The 15,093-nt window shown below is 50.9% G+C and overlaps 1 protein-coding gene across 1 annotated transcript; it reads right to left on the reverse strand.

Annotated features, from left to right (window-relative positions):
- Positions 1–996: 996 nt before the first annotated feature.
- Positions 997–14,800, reverse strand: LHX5 (LIM homeobox 5). Its single transcript, XM_074972791.1, has 5 exons — positions 14,473–14,800; positions 11,623–11,846; positions 9,397–9,674; positions 6,438–6,603; positions 997–2,192 (listed from the first exon to the last, which is right to left on the reverse strand). The coding sequence occupies exons 1-5, from the start codon at positions 14,643–14,645 to the stop codon at positions 1,825–1,827; spliced, it is 1,209 nt and encodes a 402-aa protein (XP_074828892.1). The 5' UTR covers positions 14,646–14,800; the 3' UTR covers positions 997–1,824.
- Positions 14,801–15,093: the final 293 nt, after the last annotated feature.

Here is a 15,093-nt window from a genome sequence, read left to right on the forward strand (position 1 = left end):
TCTTGGGCTATTGTGACAAGTGCGGCGCTCGCTTGGTAAATCATTCCTCTCGAGCTCCAATTTCTGGGTAGGGTTGGAGACTTGTTTGGGGGGTGGGGGTGGTTTGCAGAGAAGATGAAAAGATAATCAAAACATCCATTATCACTCTTTGCCTGTGTTGTGTATGCATTGACCTCAAGCTAATATGAATCTCAAGAGGCAAAAACAAACTGAAAGCAACCCCTCCTTGAATCTCACGGCGGCTCGATCCAAAGCCCACTGACGAAGCCGATGAAAGTCTTTCGGTCCCTTGGCTCGGATGGGCTTGGCAGTTTGAAGAAAGCCTGGCAAACGTCTCTGAGGGAAGATGACTTGGCATTCTAGCCTGGCATTGGAGCTCTCCTGACTCACAAGGGTTTTAATGGGCCTGCAGAAATTGGGTACTTCCGTGAGTAAGGGCTACTCAGCTGAGTCAGGACTGCAAGATGAAACCCCTGATGTCATAGACACTTCTTGCCCAATGCTGGAGGGGGGCTATAATAACACTAACTACTAAATACCTCTGACACCGGGCAGCGCCATTACAGTACATTGTAAAGAAGAGCGCTCGCTGCACAATATTTCAGCTGCACTGTCTCCTGCCAGAGCTTTTCCAACAATGTCAAGAAGCTAAAGCTATTGTGGCAGAATTTTTTAAACCCCAGTTGCTACTTTCCTTTTCTTAAAAAAAGGGACCAGGTGAATGAGGATTAGTTAACTAACAGGCCTTGTATTCACACTGAACGACACGAGCTAGTCACGCTGCCGCCAGCTGCAAGAGGCAGTGGTGAAAGGAAATCCACAAGGCTTTTGAAAGACAATTTCTTTTCTTTTTAAAAATTATTAGCCTTTTAAATATTTTTTTAGGTAAACCTCTTTCCTGTCACTCCCCTCCCCCCCCCCTTAAGAATATAAAAATGTTGGAGCATTAGTTGACTAAAGTACAATAAATAACCAGTAAACACAAAAACATACTTTATTTGTTTCTTCTTTATACAAAATAAAGAAACTAGAAGCAAAAACTATAATACATCCTTCAATCCGTGTGGCCTCCAATAAACTTTTGGGTTTGAAGTGGTGTTTGCCAGAGACATTCAGACTTGGATCGCTTTTTTATTGGTAGTTTTAGTTATATTCCTGCCCAGTGGAAAACAAAACAAACCCCAAGTCTCTCCAAACATTAAAGTTCCACAGTCCTGGAAAGCTAAACCAGAACTAACCACGAGGGGGCGCCTTGTCATCAGTGAAGGTTTTCTTTTGCAAGACCCACCAATTCCCATTCCCACCTCCATCACCACAAAACGAACCTTCTAATTAAAAAAAAAGTGGATTATGAGGGGGTTCCCCCCTTTCCAGATTAAGATTAAAAAGATGCAATTCTGGATTGAAGAAAGAAAGAAAGAAAGAAAGAAAGAAAGAAAGAAAGAAAGAAAGAAAAGCCCCCCCGCCCCCGAAAAGTAGGCAGTCCAGTCAATCAGGAAATCTGTGATCCAGTCCAGTTCAGCTTTGGTCCAAGAGATGCTGCTTCAGATCCTTGCAGAGGTTAGTCAGCACTGGCACGTTTCGGCAGCCGTGCCTGCTCACACGTGGCGAGGAAGAAAGACACTGAGTGCGGGGACCCCCCGCGGCCTGTGGTCCTGTGGCTTGGGGTGGGGGTGGGACTCCGGAGAATTTTGGCATCAGTGTCAGGCGGCCGGTTTTGGTTCCTGGTGTCTTAGCCGGGGCTGGGACGAGGAGGCTGGATCTGCCTGGGGCAGAGGGAGCCGGGGGTCCCCAGCACCCCCACACCCCCTGGCTGGGTCAGCCCTACCACACCGCTGCCTCGTTCAGCTCCTGGTTTGGATGCGAGAGGGGGCCGCTGTACCCGCTGTTGCTGGACATGGAGAAAGGGGGGCTGGGGCCGCCGCTGAAGACCTCGCCGGGAATGGGGTGCAGCGAGCCGGTCAGGCCCGGCTCGGGGCTCGGGGTGTCGGGGTGCGAGATCATGTCGGTGTACCTTTGGTTTTCGGAGGAGTGGTGTCCGGGGAGCGGGGGCTCCAGGGGCCCCAGGGGCGTGGAGCCGGGCCCTGAGGTCGGAAGGTAGCTGGAGTCTGCTGGGGACTGGGCTTGCGAGGGAGGCCCGTGGGGGAAAAAATCGTAGTTCCCGCCTGGCCCGTAGTAGTCTCCTTGGTAATCTGGAGCAGGGGAGAGAGAGGAGGGTGAGGCGGGGCCGGGGCGCTCCAGAGCCTCCCCGGCCCAGCTGAAGCCAGACTCCCCAGCGCAGAGCCCGAGGGTTTTCCGGGACTGGCCGGAGCTAGCGCCTCCCACCCCCAGGAGCGGCTGCGAACTGTCTGCGCGCAGGGCCACACAGCCCCGAGGGCCAGGTGCGCACCTCTCTCCCCGCAGCCGGTACCCAGCACACGAGCAAAGGCGGTCAGGGGCCCGGTACAGCAACGCGGAGAGGGGCGGGCCTTTGCCGCCGCCTGGCCCGTCGCTTTTGCTCCACCACAGAAGAGCAGCTCATGCAAGTGAGCTTTCAGGGTCCGCATTTATTTGCTGGCTGCTTCTTTCACTGCCTGTCCCCACCCTAAGCCGAGCGACACCGATTTCCAGATCCTGTGACAAAAACCAGGGAGGGCTTGGTTCAAACGCGTTACTGGGGCCCCACGATTATCCAGCTCAATTGTCCAAAGGGGGAGCAAGGTCTAGGATCAGAACCCGGGACATTTTTATCAGCTACAGAGATTTGTATCTGACACTTGCGCGCTTTTTTCGGAAGCCGCCAAGCTGCAGAATATCCCACCTTCATCACGTGCAAAAGAACAGCATAAACAGATTCCTAACCGGGCACTAGTGACTGTAACCGTTAATAGCCCCAACGTCTTCCACTAACCAGATAAAGCGGAAATGCTTTCAGAGGAGATAGAATTATAACAACACGTCTAATAAATATTTTCCCGAGGGAAATGGGAAAGGGGGTTAGGTTGTAATTTTTAAAAGGTTTTGCTTCAAATAAGTAGGAGCGGATGGGAAAAAAACAGTGTATTTAAGTCGATGAACCCCCCTAAGTGATATCGACATTGATTGCGCTTTCATCCTGACAAGCAACCCCCCAGCACCCCCCAGAACAACAGCATCGCAGTCGGAATCTTTGAAAATAGCGAAAGTCTCTGGAAAGCCGCGAAATCCGGGACATGATTAGAAACCGGGGGGGGGGGGGGCGGGGGGGAGTATCTGAACGCGCTGAATTTCTTCCCAAACCTAAAAACAAAATAGTCTCCATAATTGTAACTGACCAAAAATTAATAAAAAGAACTAGAAAAGGTGTCACTGTCTATAGCGCTCTGTAAAAAAAAAAAAAAAATCTACCCTCACAACTCCAGGGAGATCTTTCTCTCTAGAAACAGGAGGATGAGAGAGAGAGAGAGAGAGAGAGAGAGAGAGAGAGAGAGAGAGAGAGAGAGAGAGAGAGAGAGAGAGAGACTGTGTAAATGGCTGGATGGAAAAAAATCTCTTATTTAACTGGCACAGAAGGAAAGAACAGGAGGATTTTTCCCCCGCTCAGCAATGGCAGGGTTGCAAGGGAGGGGTCATTTTTCTAAGCCCCCAGCTCACGCAGCAGCCAGGCAGGCTGGCAACCCCCAGCTAGGGCTAGCTCCAACTTTCAGCGCCCCCTCCCCACATCCCAAGCTGCCTTCAGTGGCCGGGCAATGACACCCCCCCGCCCGCACCCCAACAGGCACCGCTAGGGAGAGATCGGCCCCTGCGTGTCGTGAAGGGGCCGAATTTCGAGGGGCCACATGGCCCGAGCGGGGAGGGGAAGGAGCCGACAAGGGGGAGAAAACAACTAGCAAACACGCAGGGCCCGGCCCCTGTGATAGTGACCTTCCATATGCTCCGGGAGCTCGGAGGTAATTGGAACAAATGCCGTCTGAAAGAGGTACAAAAGGGGGCAGCTGGAGCTTTGTTCCCGGGCACACACGCGGGGGGGCGGGGGCTGAGTGGGAGCGGGGCTCTGTTCATTCAGACAGCTTCATCACAATGCCCCTTTCTTACTTGCTGCAGGGGTGCAAACTTGGCCAAAGACCGGACGGAATCTCTAACAGGGGGATTAGAGGAGATCTCGACAAGCTGAGCTCGCATTCAGGGCGAGGGAGGGCGGGGGGATGTGGGCGGCTGCGGGGGAAGTGGGGGGGGGGGGCGACGACCCTTCAAACAGATGCCACAGGAAGGGTGGCAAAGTCATGGCAACCGGCCCTCACCTTCCCTCCTACCCGCTGCCTTGGCCAGTTGGGTCCTTAGCTCGTTGGTTTCTGGGCGAGAATGATCCGTGATCGGTATCTCCGGGCCAATGAGCAGCGGGGGCGAGAGAGAGAGAGAGAGAGGTGGAAAGAAAGTGAAGGAAAGATGAAGGGTTGGAGGGATGGAAAGAAGGAAAGAGGAAAGGATGGAAAGAAGGAAAGAGAAAAGGACGGAGGAATGGAAAGAAAGAAAAAAGGATGGAGGGATGGAAAGAAGGAGAGAGGAAGGGATGGAGAGATGGGAAGAGACAAGGACGGAGGGATGGGAAGAAGGAAAGTCTGGGAATAGGTTGTATTCAAACGTCTCGAATCCAGCGAGATTCCATTACAGCCTGGGGCTGGGGCCGCGGGGCCGCTCTGAGCTCCGAGCGCCTTGGGCGGGTTTGCTGAGGCGCCAGTCGAGCCCCGCGGCAATGAACTCACAGCATCCCCGGGTTTCGCTGCTGGGGAGCAGCGGCAGAGGCAGGGCAGCCCCCTGCTTTTCGCGTGTTACTTTCTGTACAAATGATGCTTCCTTTAAAAGACCCACCCAGTCTCTGTCAGGGCAGGAGCGCGCTCCATCTGCCATGCGATGTATTTCTAAGGGCGGGACTGGGAGACGAGGGAATCCCCTTCTGCCTCAAAAGCCCAACCGACACAACCACAACCCCCACCCCCCACCGCGCCGCTCCTCTGGCCAGGAAACAGCCCCCAAGCCGCAGGGAAGGTATCTTTCTCCTCCTGTCTTTGAGGTGGGTTTCATGATCATTTGCCAGCTGTGCGTCTAAATCCGGAGCGTTTACTCCTGGGAGTAAACTTTATTCAGGCGACGAGTCCTACAGAGCCAGAATCTGGGGTCGGTTACACCGGTGTGAATCCGGATTCACACCAGGGGTAACTGAGGTCAGAATCCGGCCCCTGGCTGTGGACAGGACAGGAGTAAGGTAACCGGGCAGGACCGCGCGCCGGAGCAGTAAATTTACCCCCAGTAGTAAAGTCTGGAGGATCGAGCCCTACAGCATCACAGCGGGAGCTTCTCTATGGCGCCCCGCGCAGCTCCCGTGAAATCCGGAACCCTTCACGTACGGGACGGAGAGGGACTTTAACTGGAGATTAACTCTTTCCTTTCTCTCGGGAATCCCAGATTGCATCAGCAGCGCATGGGTGCGATCTAACCCCTAGGGGCACGAGAGGCGGCAAAGCCCCCCAAAGACCGCATCTCTTCCTGTCTATGTACAATCGCCGAGTAGAAAGAGACACACCCGGGAACCACGGCTCCCTCACTTCTCCCGGCTGCGGAGCTCCCGGATATAGGACAAGGGCCTACGCGCCGGGGTTGCTCCACTCAGGCGATGTTCAGGGCACAGAAGGTAACAATTTTACCAGACCCATAAATTCCTTCCCTCTCCTGCACCCAGCCAGGAAAGGCGGTAACAATGAAGAGAATCCGGAGCTAACACTTTGGAAGGAAGTGGCGTGAACCGGATTGGGAGAAAGCACCAAGACCTTCCCTTAAAGACAAACTCCAGAGTCTTACGGCCAGTTAATACAGAACGCAAGCAGCGGGCTCTCTCGTTTAAAAGACACAATGAAATGCTATAAAATGTAATAGACTTCAGAGCCTTAATTTCTAAAGGTGGCAAAAGAAAGAATAAAAAGAAACGAGAAAGAACAAATGAACAAAAGAAAGAAAGAACAGTGATCAGATAGAAAAGAACGAACAAATAAAATCGATTAACAGGAGAGAAAAATGAAAGAAGGAACAGTGATCAAATACAAAAATGAACAAATGAACTGATGAACAAGAAAAAAGAAAGATGAAAGAATGAACAATGATCAAATAAAAATGAACAAATGAATGGACAAGAAAGAAAAATGAAGAAGAACAATAATCAAATACAAATGACAAATGAATGGATGAACAAGAAAGAAAAGAAAGAAAGAACTATGATCAAATAAAAATGAATGAAAGAAAGACAAAGAAAAGTGAAAGAATGAAAAATGATCAAGAAGAAAGAAAGAATGAAAGAAAGAAAAAGAAAGATTCCTCCAGCCTTAATTTGTTTGCTCTGGGATCTGTGTTTGTTTTGTTTTTACAATGTTTGAATACAAAGAGTGTTAGGAGGTCATCCAGGAAGTGATCCATAAAATGCTCATTACCTCCATAATAAGAGTAAGGGGTAGAACCCAACATTTCAGATTCATCCAGCCTGCCTCCCAGAGGGCGCATGCGCCGAGGACTCCTGAAGAAGGCATGCCTCCTGGCCCCCAGCGCGCTCAGCTGTTTCATTCTCCTCTCTTTGGACCTTCGATTCTGGAACCAAACCTGCGGGCAAATTAAACAACATCAGCAACGTGGTGACAACATCCCCCACCCAGCCCCCCAGCTCCCGCCAGCTGCCTCCCAAGGCCCCGTCAAGCCACACGGGCGCTTTGGAGGGGCCGGCACAACAGTTCTGATCTGCCTGCTTTTAACTGGCCTGGCCTGTCTCCTGCACTACGTGTCTGCCCCAGGACAGCCGCAGTCTCCAGACTAATCGACTAACGCTCGGACTGGTCTCTGCGATGTAGGGGCGCATAGATCTGCTGCTGTACACGCGTATACAGCCAGACCAGGAAGCTGGTGGTGTTAATAGGATGCCAGCTAAGAGGCGGGTTCCCTTCACATGATCGCCTCAAGATGTTCCAAGTTTCTCCTGCAGGATTTGCCAGATGAAGGCAGCAGCAAGTCACATCCTCCCCCCGCCAACTCCCAGCTGACAGGCTCCCCGAAGATCCACTTTCCCATTCTTTGGACAAGCTGAATACTTTCTGGACCCTTTACAAGAGGCAGGCGAAGAGGCTCTGAAGAAAAATGAAGAGAAACTTCCAACCGGGGGATTAAACTCTGCAGTTTAGCCAGTGGAGCAGATTGGCTTTGAATTAAAAAGAAGAGGAAAGTTGCGAGTGAACTCTGAGAACCATCCAAGAGTGAAGGATTTTTGCACACCCTTGGAGAGGTTTATAATGAAGTGTGCGTCCTACCCCCCCCCCTCCTCTAAAGCCGAGAAGACATAAAGTCAATTAAAGGGACTTTTCAAACTGCAAACAGTTGTGGGGGTGCCTGCTTTCCTAATCTAACTATCCACCCATCGACAGAAACGTAGAGCAATACAGAGTGTATGGAGACAGATAGAAATGTATAGCAATAAATGAGAACACGGAGAATATGTACAGCGCCCGATGCTAAAGCGGGAGGTGGGGGGGGGGGCAAGACAGGAATTCTTGGACATTTTCCCATCTTGCAGATTTCAGAGGTGAAATACAGAACACTCCATCCCCCCTTTTGTTTGGTCTGGAACAATTTTTTTTTCACACGCTCTACACTATATATTTGCCAACTGTACAGCAAAAACGCCTTTGAATGTATTACTTTAGCAGTAGCAAGAGACCCGAACATACTTCCCTGGTTTACCTCAATCTATGTCTCTGTTTTGGGAATTGTTTTGATTCCTTCCCAATTTCCTCTTTAATATAAATGTGCAGATTCTCTTAACCAACAGTGTGAATAAATCTTGTTGCAAAATGTCAAGACAGACAGCTCTCGGGTTGACCCAGTTTAAAGGACTGAAGTTAATTTCTTCTCTAGACCCCCCTTTGCTTTACAACTTTTTTTATGATTTTCACTTTTAATTTATGATTAATGGATTTTTGGGCGGGGACCGCTCTGAACTCTTTTCCGCTGACTGGCTTAGCCTGAAAGTCCCACCAGGCAAGTACAGGATAAAAAGATTTTAATGAAGAACTGACATTGCTTCAAATAAGTAAGCAGGGAACTGAACGAAGGTTGAGGCATCTGGTTGACATCGTGTTTGGAAGAACTTGCCATCAGGTATTGGATGGAGATGTAATAATCCGGCCTGCTGGATTTTGCATCCAGCACCAGATACAGCCTATGGACCCGGAGTCTACTGGGGACTGCTTGGTCGTTTTTTGTTTTTGGCTAACATGGCCTCCATTTGGGTTGGCATCATCTCCCACTGATGTCAACCGGAGCCTTTTCATTGACCTCGATGGGAGCTGAGTCAGTTCTTTAGGGAACTTGGGTCTGATCCGAAGCTCACTGAAATCAATGGGAGTCGATCCACTTTGGATAACTCACTCAAAGCGCTGCCCAGAGTGCGTGGGGGGCTCAAATCCGCACGGGAAAGGCTGAGTCCCAAACTCCAGGCCTGGGTTGGTCAGCAAGTCTGCAGATCCACGTCTGGCGTAAGGGCCAGATCCAAAGGACTGGAGCCTTTCCATCGAGTTCAGTGGGCTCTGGAGGGGGCGCTAAGCACACCAATGCTTGAGACTGAGTGCTGGCTTTCGCCTGAGGACTCTCCAGACGAAGAAAACAATTATATAACTAGAGAGCTTTCAAAACAAAATCTCTGATCATCATCGCTAGTACTAACAACAGTGGCCAATTATTAGAACTGTTATCATAATATTGACGAGGAAATTGTCCTCTTGGTTAGGCGAGAGGAAGCGTTCAGTATCTAGAGAACACCACAAGAGGACAGTAAGAATTGAGCAGTGGCGTGGGAGTGAGGGATCCTAGGTTCGGGTTCCAGCTTTGCCACATGGGTGAACCTTTGCAAATCACTTCGCTGCCTTGTGCCTCAGTTTCCCCATCTATAAAGTGGGGGCTTACCTCATTCGTAAAGCCTCTTAAAGGGGTATGTATAATTATTACCAAGGGGAGATATTCATGGCAAAGATCTACTTGGCCTCGCCTTTGTTAATATATGCCAATTTCCTCCGACACTTTGGCATCTTGCCAGAACCCTTTTCTTTAAATATCAGAATTTTCTCTCCCCTCCTCCCCCTCCCACTTCTCACAGCCCTGAAGTGGGACTGCTGAGTTTGGGACGTCACAGTCATCTCCATGGCGACAGGCTGTGATGTAACAAAAGTAGGTGGCTGGGAGCTGGACCCCAAGGGATCCAAAGAGAGGGAAGCAGGAATGACTCGGATACGTGCTCGCCCCACGTGGTTAAGCACCTGTCGATGCTATGGGCGGTCACTCTAGTCCCTGTTTTTGATCCTTTCTCCTATGCTCTGCTATGGCACCTCTCGTAGCTGCGCTTGTCTGTACCTGGATCACTCTCATGTTGAGCCCTGTCTCCTGGGCCAGCTGTTCCCGGATGTGCCTGGTAGGTTTGGGGGTAGCAGCAAAGGCAGCCTTGAGAGTCTCCAGTTGCTTGGCTTTAATTGTAGTCCGAGGTCCCCTCCTCTTGGTGCCCGAGTTCTGTTCCTCGTTCTCGTTGTTGGTGGTCTCTTTGTCCGAGGAGGTGGAGTTGTCTGTTTCCTTTGTATCATCCTGCATGGGGTCCTGTAGATCCGGGGACAAACTTCTGTCTGTGCAGGAGGACACTGCAAGGGAGAGGCAGAGGGAGATGGAGGACTCTGGGCAGAGACGGGACCTTCACCCCCACGGTCCCTCCCGGGGAGGGGGGGGGGTTTGAACTTCTTTGGAAGCCAGATCCTCCTAACTCTCTGCGCTAATTTAACACGAATCAATCACTCCCCAGTGAACACCACGAAGAGTTAATGAGGGTCTGAATCAGCAGCAACATGGGCTCATCGGGCTATGTGGCAACAGGGAAGCGCAACACCCCTGGCCTTTTCTGCCACTGGAGCAGGCAGAGGGTGTGACTCCGGTGTGAAACCTCTGGCTTCGGTGGCGTCGCATCGGATTTACGACAGGGTGACTGGATCCGGATGGCAGATTTGCAACCCATTGGCATAGAGGGAGCTGTCCAAGGCTCCCACACTGGGGAAGGAAGCGCTTTCGTTTGGACCAGCTGAGCTTTTTCCTTTAAGACACAAATCGAGCCGCAGCTGGGGAACAAGAACCCATGCCACAAAGTCCTGGCTGTAACCACCGGGGCTCGGGGATTTCCTTCACCGCCTTGGCCCTGGCTCATCCCCCCACGCTTCGGAGCCAGCGAAACCCCGACCCTGGGGTCGGAAATAGGCCAGCTGCTCGCCTCCCCCGCTCCCAAACAGGGCCCTAACGTGAAGACCGCCGGGCAGCCTCTGCTCGCCTGGCTCCGAGCAGCGCCCAAGGGAGCCGCCTGGCAAGATCCAGCCGCAGGTACCGAAAGGACCCCAGGGGAAGGGGGGAGCACAGGCCACAGGCATAGACCGCTGTGCCAGTGAGGGCCCGATCCCGCTGCCCTGATGCCGAGACAGCTTCCAAGGAAGTCAAACGGGAGTTCTGCCTCTGTCTCAAGAGAGGAGGATCGGGCCCACAAGGCGTGCTCCTGTGAATGCGAATAGCCTGCACTGTGCACACACGCCGCAACGAGACACAGACACAGCAGACTAAGCGCTGGGGATCTGGGGCATTCAATCCATTGCGTTTTATGAGGGGCTCTCACAGAGAGAAAGGAAGGAAAATCTGAGGATCTGTGTGTGATTCTAGGGGAAAGGAAGGCAGTTTATCAGTAGAGGGAGAAAGTGGAAGGCCTCAGACGCTGTTAGCCCCATGGCAGTGAAGGGATCGCTCCCGAGTGAGGGTTGGGAGCTTGGGGCCTTGTCTGGATTCTCTTCGCACATAAGGAAGCCGGGAAAATATCCCAGGCCATGGGGATTTTTTAAAGATCGCAGAGCGTGGATGGCGTTTAGGGGAAGGTAATGTTCGTTGCCCAAATCAAACAGGAACCCAGAAAAACAGCTGTCTCCCCAAACTGCCACATCCCCCTTCCCGGGTCTGGTCACATGTTCCCAGCTGGGTCTGTAAATGTAATTGACAGCGGCCGCTTTTCCCCAGCGCCTGCTGAATGTGCGGCCTGGATTTTTTTAAATGGAAATATCTCTTCGCTCTTCACTTCCAACCCTGGCTTTACCCTGCATCCTCCTCCCACTCCAGCCCCTTCCCCCCAGCCCCTCCTCCAGGTTTTAGTCCACTTTTCTGCTCTCCCTCCACCACCCTCTCCGAACCGTCAGTATTTTGAGAAATAGGAAAAAAAGAAAAAGGGGGGACACACCCAGATATACGTATAAAGATCGAAAATAATAAATCGGTAAAGGATCCCCCCAATACACCCATACTTGTGGGTATAGGACAGCGATAGCTCAGGTTGTATCTGGTGCCAGTGTGTGTGTGTGTGTGTGTGTGTGTGTGTGTGTGTGTGTGTATGAGAGAGAGAGAGAGAGAGGCCCAGCCAATACAAAAAAGACTTCAAGACCCGCAGTTTTCTAGAATTTGCTGTTGGAATAAGAAACTAAAATCCCCTCCCGGATGCGTTTTAAATTCACACCTATGCTAGGCCTCTACGGTCCCACCCCCGGTTAGAGACTGGCGGACGCTCCATACCTGAGTTGAGGCTCCCTTCCTTTAAGCTGGGCGAGTTCAAATAGTCCTCTTTGCAAACAAATTTGTTTTCGTCTATGATATAAAGTTCCTCTCCGGTGGAGAGCTGTTTGTTGCAAACCATGCACGTGAAACAGTTCAGGTGAAAGACTTTGTTTCGGGCTTTCCTGACGAGGTCGCTTGGAGAGATGCCTTGGGAGCAGCCTGCGCATTTGGTGCCGAACCTCCTAAAAACGGAGCGAGAGAGAGAGAGAGACAGGAGGAAAGTAAATACCCGGGTGCTTAGCGGCCCGGCCTCCCAGTCCCCTATAAGTGCATCCCCCCAACTGCAGGCGCGTGGGTGAAGAGGGGTGGGGAGATGAGGCCATGAAAGCAATTGCCTGGATTCCGACAATGAAAGGAAAGCGGATTTGGTCGCCAACAAAATGCGTGCGCAAAATGATTCCTCTCGCGGCGAACAAAACGCGTCTCAAGTAGCCCAAGAGAGGACTCGCGTTTACTTGTGAATGATCGCCCAGCACCGAATGCCCTTGTTTGACTCCATACTAATGGACACCCCCCTCACCCCCACTTTAATAGTTCCGTCTCCATGGGAAATATTCTGGGGTGTCTGTTTTGTTTGATCCCTCCCTTATCTCCGGCAGGTAGAAAGTGTCCTCGGCATTACAGCATTTGCTCAACTCGGTTTTGCTCAGACACGGCGCGGAGGAAGGGAAAAATCCTTCTCTTTGGGGCGCCCAAGTTGGGAGGCGAAGGGGCAATTTTCGGAGCTGTATTTTGGGGCAGACATGCATTGGTAGCTAGATCGCAGCTCAGAATAAGGCGAGGGAAGTGGACCAGGTTTTTATAGATGCGCGTGAATGCCTGTGATGCAGATGGGCCGCTTTAAGGAGCGGCCACGGTTCGGTGTAAAAAATAACGATCCGCTTTGGTTTTGCGGGATTTATGGAGCAATTTTTACACCCCACTGTATCCACCAGAAAGCTGCAGAGCGTTTGCATTCTTTTTCAGGCTGCATTTCGCGAGGACATAGGAGGTAACCAATGGATCTTCCCTCACAGTCATAATTCCTATGAATATTCCTGTTCTCTTCCATGAGGTCACATTTCAGTTAGTAAATACCTAACCGGGACACTTTGGTTGTTAGAGGGGTGGTTAGTTCCAAAAGAGAAACACAGAGGGCTGCTTATTTAATTCAAAATACAAGTGGGGAGAGGGGATGTGAGGATCCTAAAAATGGTCTCCCCCTTCCCCAATAAAACAACCCACACACCAGTGCTGAAAATGGGTCTAGTTTTGATCTCCTTTTATTCTGCATTCCAGCCCCCTCCCCGATTGATTGAATGAATGATTGATTATTATTACTATTATGCATTGCAGAAAGGGAATATTTTTCCTAGGGAATGATCTCTATCAAGCAACAGAATCGTATCTGTTTTTCAAGGCAGGTAATTTAGTTTCCACTTTGGGGTGTTGATTCGGGCTCCCTAGAGGTTTGAGGGCTAGTGGAAGTGGGGTGGACGATGGGGGAGAAGGTGAGGAATAAAACTGTTTTTTCCTCTCCCTTGTTTAAACACAACTTCTAACAGCTTCACTTTCCATGACGTTGATTTAGTGAAAGCATTAGAAGTCATAAGTCATTTTTTTGTCTTATCCTGGAGCATAATTGGCTCATCTGCACCTTATCAAAAATCATTAAAGGCATTTAAGGAGTTGCAGCGTGAGGGGTGCTGAATGCAAAGGGGCCGTTAAAGATAGTTTACATGTGTAAAGGCGAGTGTGACACTTAACCTATTCAAATTCACCTTCATTAGGGCCTGCTGGACTAGGAAAACTGCCGTCTCCCTCCACTCTGTATTAATCATCCCCTGAGCTTTTCACCCTTTAGCTAAACAAATGCCCACATTTACCTCAATTACAGCCAGAAACAAAAGGCCAGGCGATATTTAGGGCGATTTTACATTTTCAATGAGTTCATTTGTTGATTTAAAAGAAAAAGGGGGGGGGGGGAGGGAACGGCACAGGACAAGTTTGCTCTGTGCACGTATAGCCAATTAGACCACAAAGCCTTGCTCCTAACCCTTGCTAGGAACTTTAGTGTGCTTTTGAGAATTCCAAGTTCAGGCAGGAATGTTGGGGCAAAGGAGTTTGGGGATGTCCCCCCATATTCCGCTCTCTGGCCTCTCTGCACTTGAGTTCTGATTTACGCTCTGCCTCTCCGCAATACAAGTAGCTTTGTTTTTAAAGCCCCCGGGCATTCGAAAATCAGTTTTCTGCTGAGAGAAGTTTTATTCTTCTGTACTCCGGAATGATTTTTTTAAAGTAACCTACAAACCCGTACTCTCTCGCCTGGCGTGCGATCCGCTCCGATCTGGCTCAACCGTGTGCATATACCTACATTAAAAGCATTCGAATCGGGTTACAGAGCGACCAAGGAGCTTGGAGCCCCCCCCCCCCCCCCAGTTCTAGGATCTTCCCTTCTGTACAGAAAACTCTGAGGAATATCGCAAAAGGAGGAAATTGACAATAGGGACAACAAGACGCCTGCGGATTTTAAAAAATCACTGAAACCGACCTGGCGTGCGGCTAATAAATGGATCCCCCCCCCCATAGGCACATATAGGGTTCCTTTGGGGCATTGGAGTGGCATATAGATCTGACACCTTTTGCAGCATCTGGAGTCCACAGCGACCGATGGAGGAGACGCCAACAAGGTGCCAATTACAGAACGCGCTCAGCTTAGTGGCTAGGACGCTAGGCAAGGCGCAGAAGCAGGGTATCGCTCTGTAACCTTGCCCCGCTATGCTAGCCAAGCAGGCGGGGAAGGGTTCGCCTCCTCCTTGCGGGACTTACCTGAAAAAGTCATTTTTGCAATAAAGCTTGCCTTCCCTGGAGAAGCATTTCTCCGTCAGGTTGCACTTGCATTCGCAGCACTGGACACATTTAATGTGCCATGCCCTGTCCAACACGTTCAGCAGAAACCTGTCCAGGATGGGCCGCTCGCAGCCTGCACAATGCACCATCATGACCTCCGCAGAGGAAGGCGAGACCAGCAAAATAAAGCAGAATGCAACCCCCACCCCGCCGCCGAAAGCGATCGCAAAGGGGGGAAACGGAGAACAACACTGTCAGCTTCTTGCCTTCTTCTCCTGGGCGTCCTGAGGACAGGCAAAAAGTGTCGCGTGGACTTCCCAGACCCCCCCCACTCTTCCCCCACGCCCCCCACACCTCTCCCAGCAGGTTCAATGTGGGGAAGCCAAGCAAAGATATCCTGGTGGGGTGACTTGCCCGGTGCCTTTCAATTTAGCAGCATCTCGGCCTGGAGCAGCATCAGCGCCTCTGTGGAAGCAGCCGGTCCACGAAAGGGATTAATAATAACACATAACAATCATAATAATCATAAAAAGCCAGGAGCCCGGTGTTCCTACGTGTAGATGGCTGGTTGGGACTTTTCTCCACTTTCACGCTGTTCCC

The sequence above is a fragment of the Natator depressus genome, chromosome 15 (assembly GCF_965152275.1).
Source record: "Natator depressus isolate rNatDep1 chromosome 15, rNatDep2.hap1, whole genome shotgun sequence".
NCBI lineage: Eukaryota > Metazoa > Chordata > Testudines > Cheloniidae > Natator > Natator depressus.

Coding starts and splice junctions, on each gene's coding strand:
- LHX5 (XM_074972791.1), bottom strand. CDS start 14,645: ATGATGGTGCATTGTGCAGGCTGCGAGCGGCCCATCCTGGACAGGTTT. Junction 9,675..11,622: donor GGAAGGGAGCCTCAACTCAG/GTATGGAGCGTC, acceptor TCTCCCTTGCAG/TGTCCTCCTGCACAGACAGA. Junction 6,604..9,396: donor TCAACATGAGAGTGATCCAG/GTACAGACAAGC, acceptor ATTTGCCCGCAG/GTTTGGTTCCAGAATCGAAG.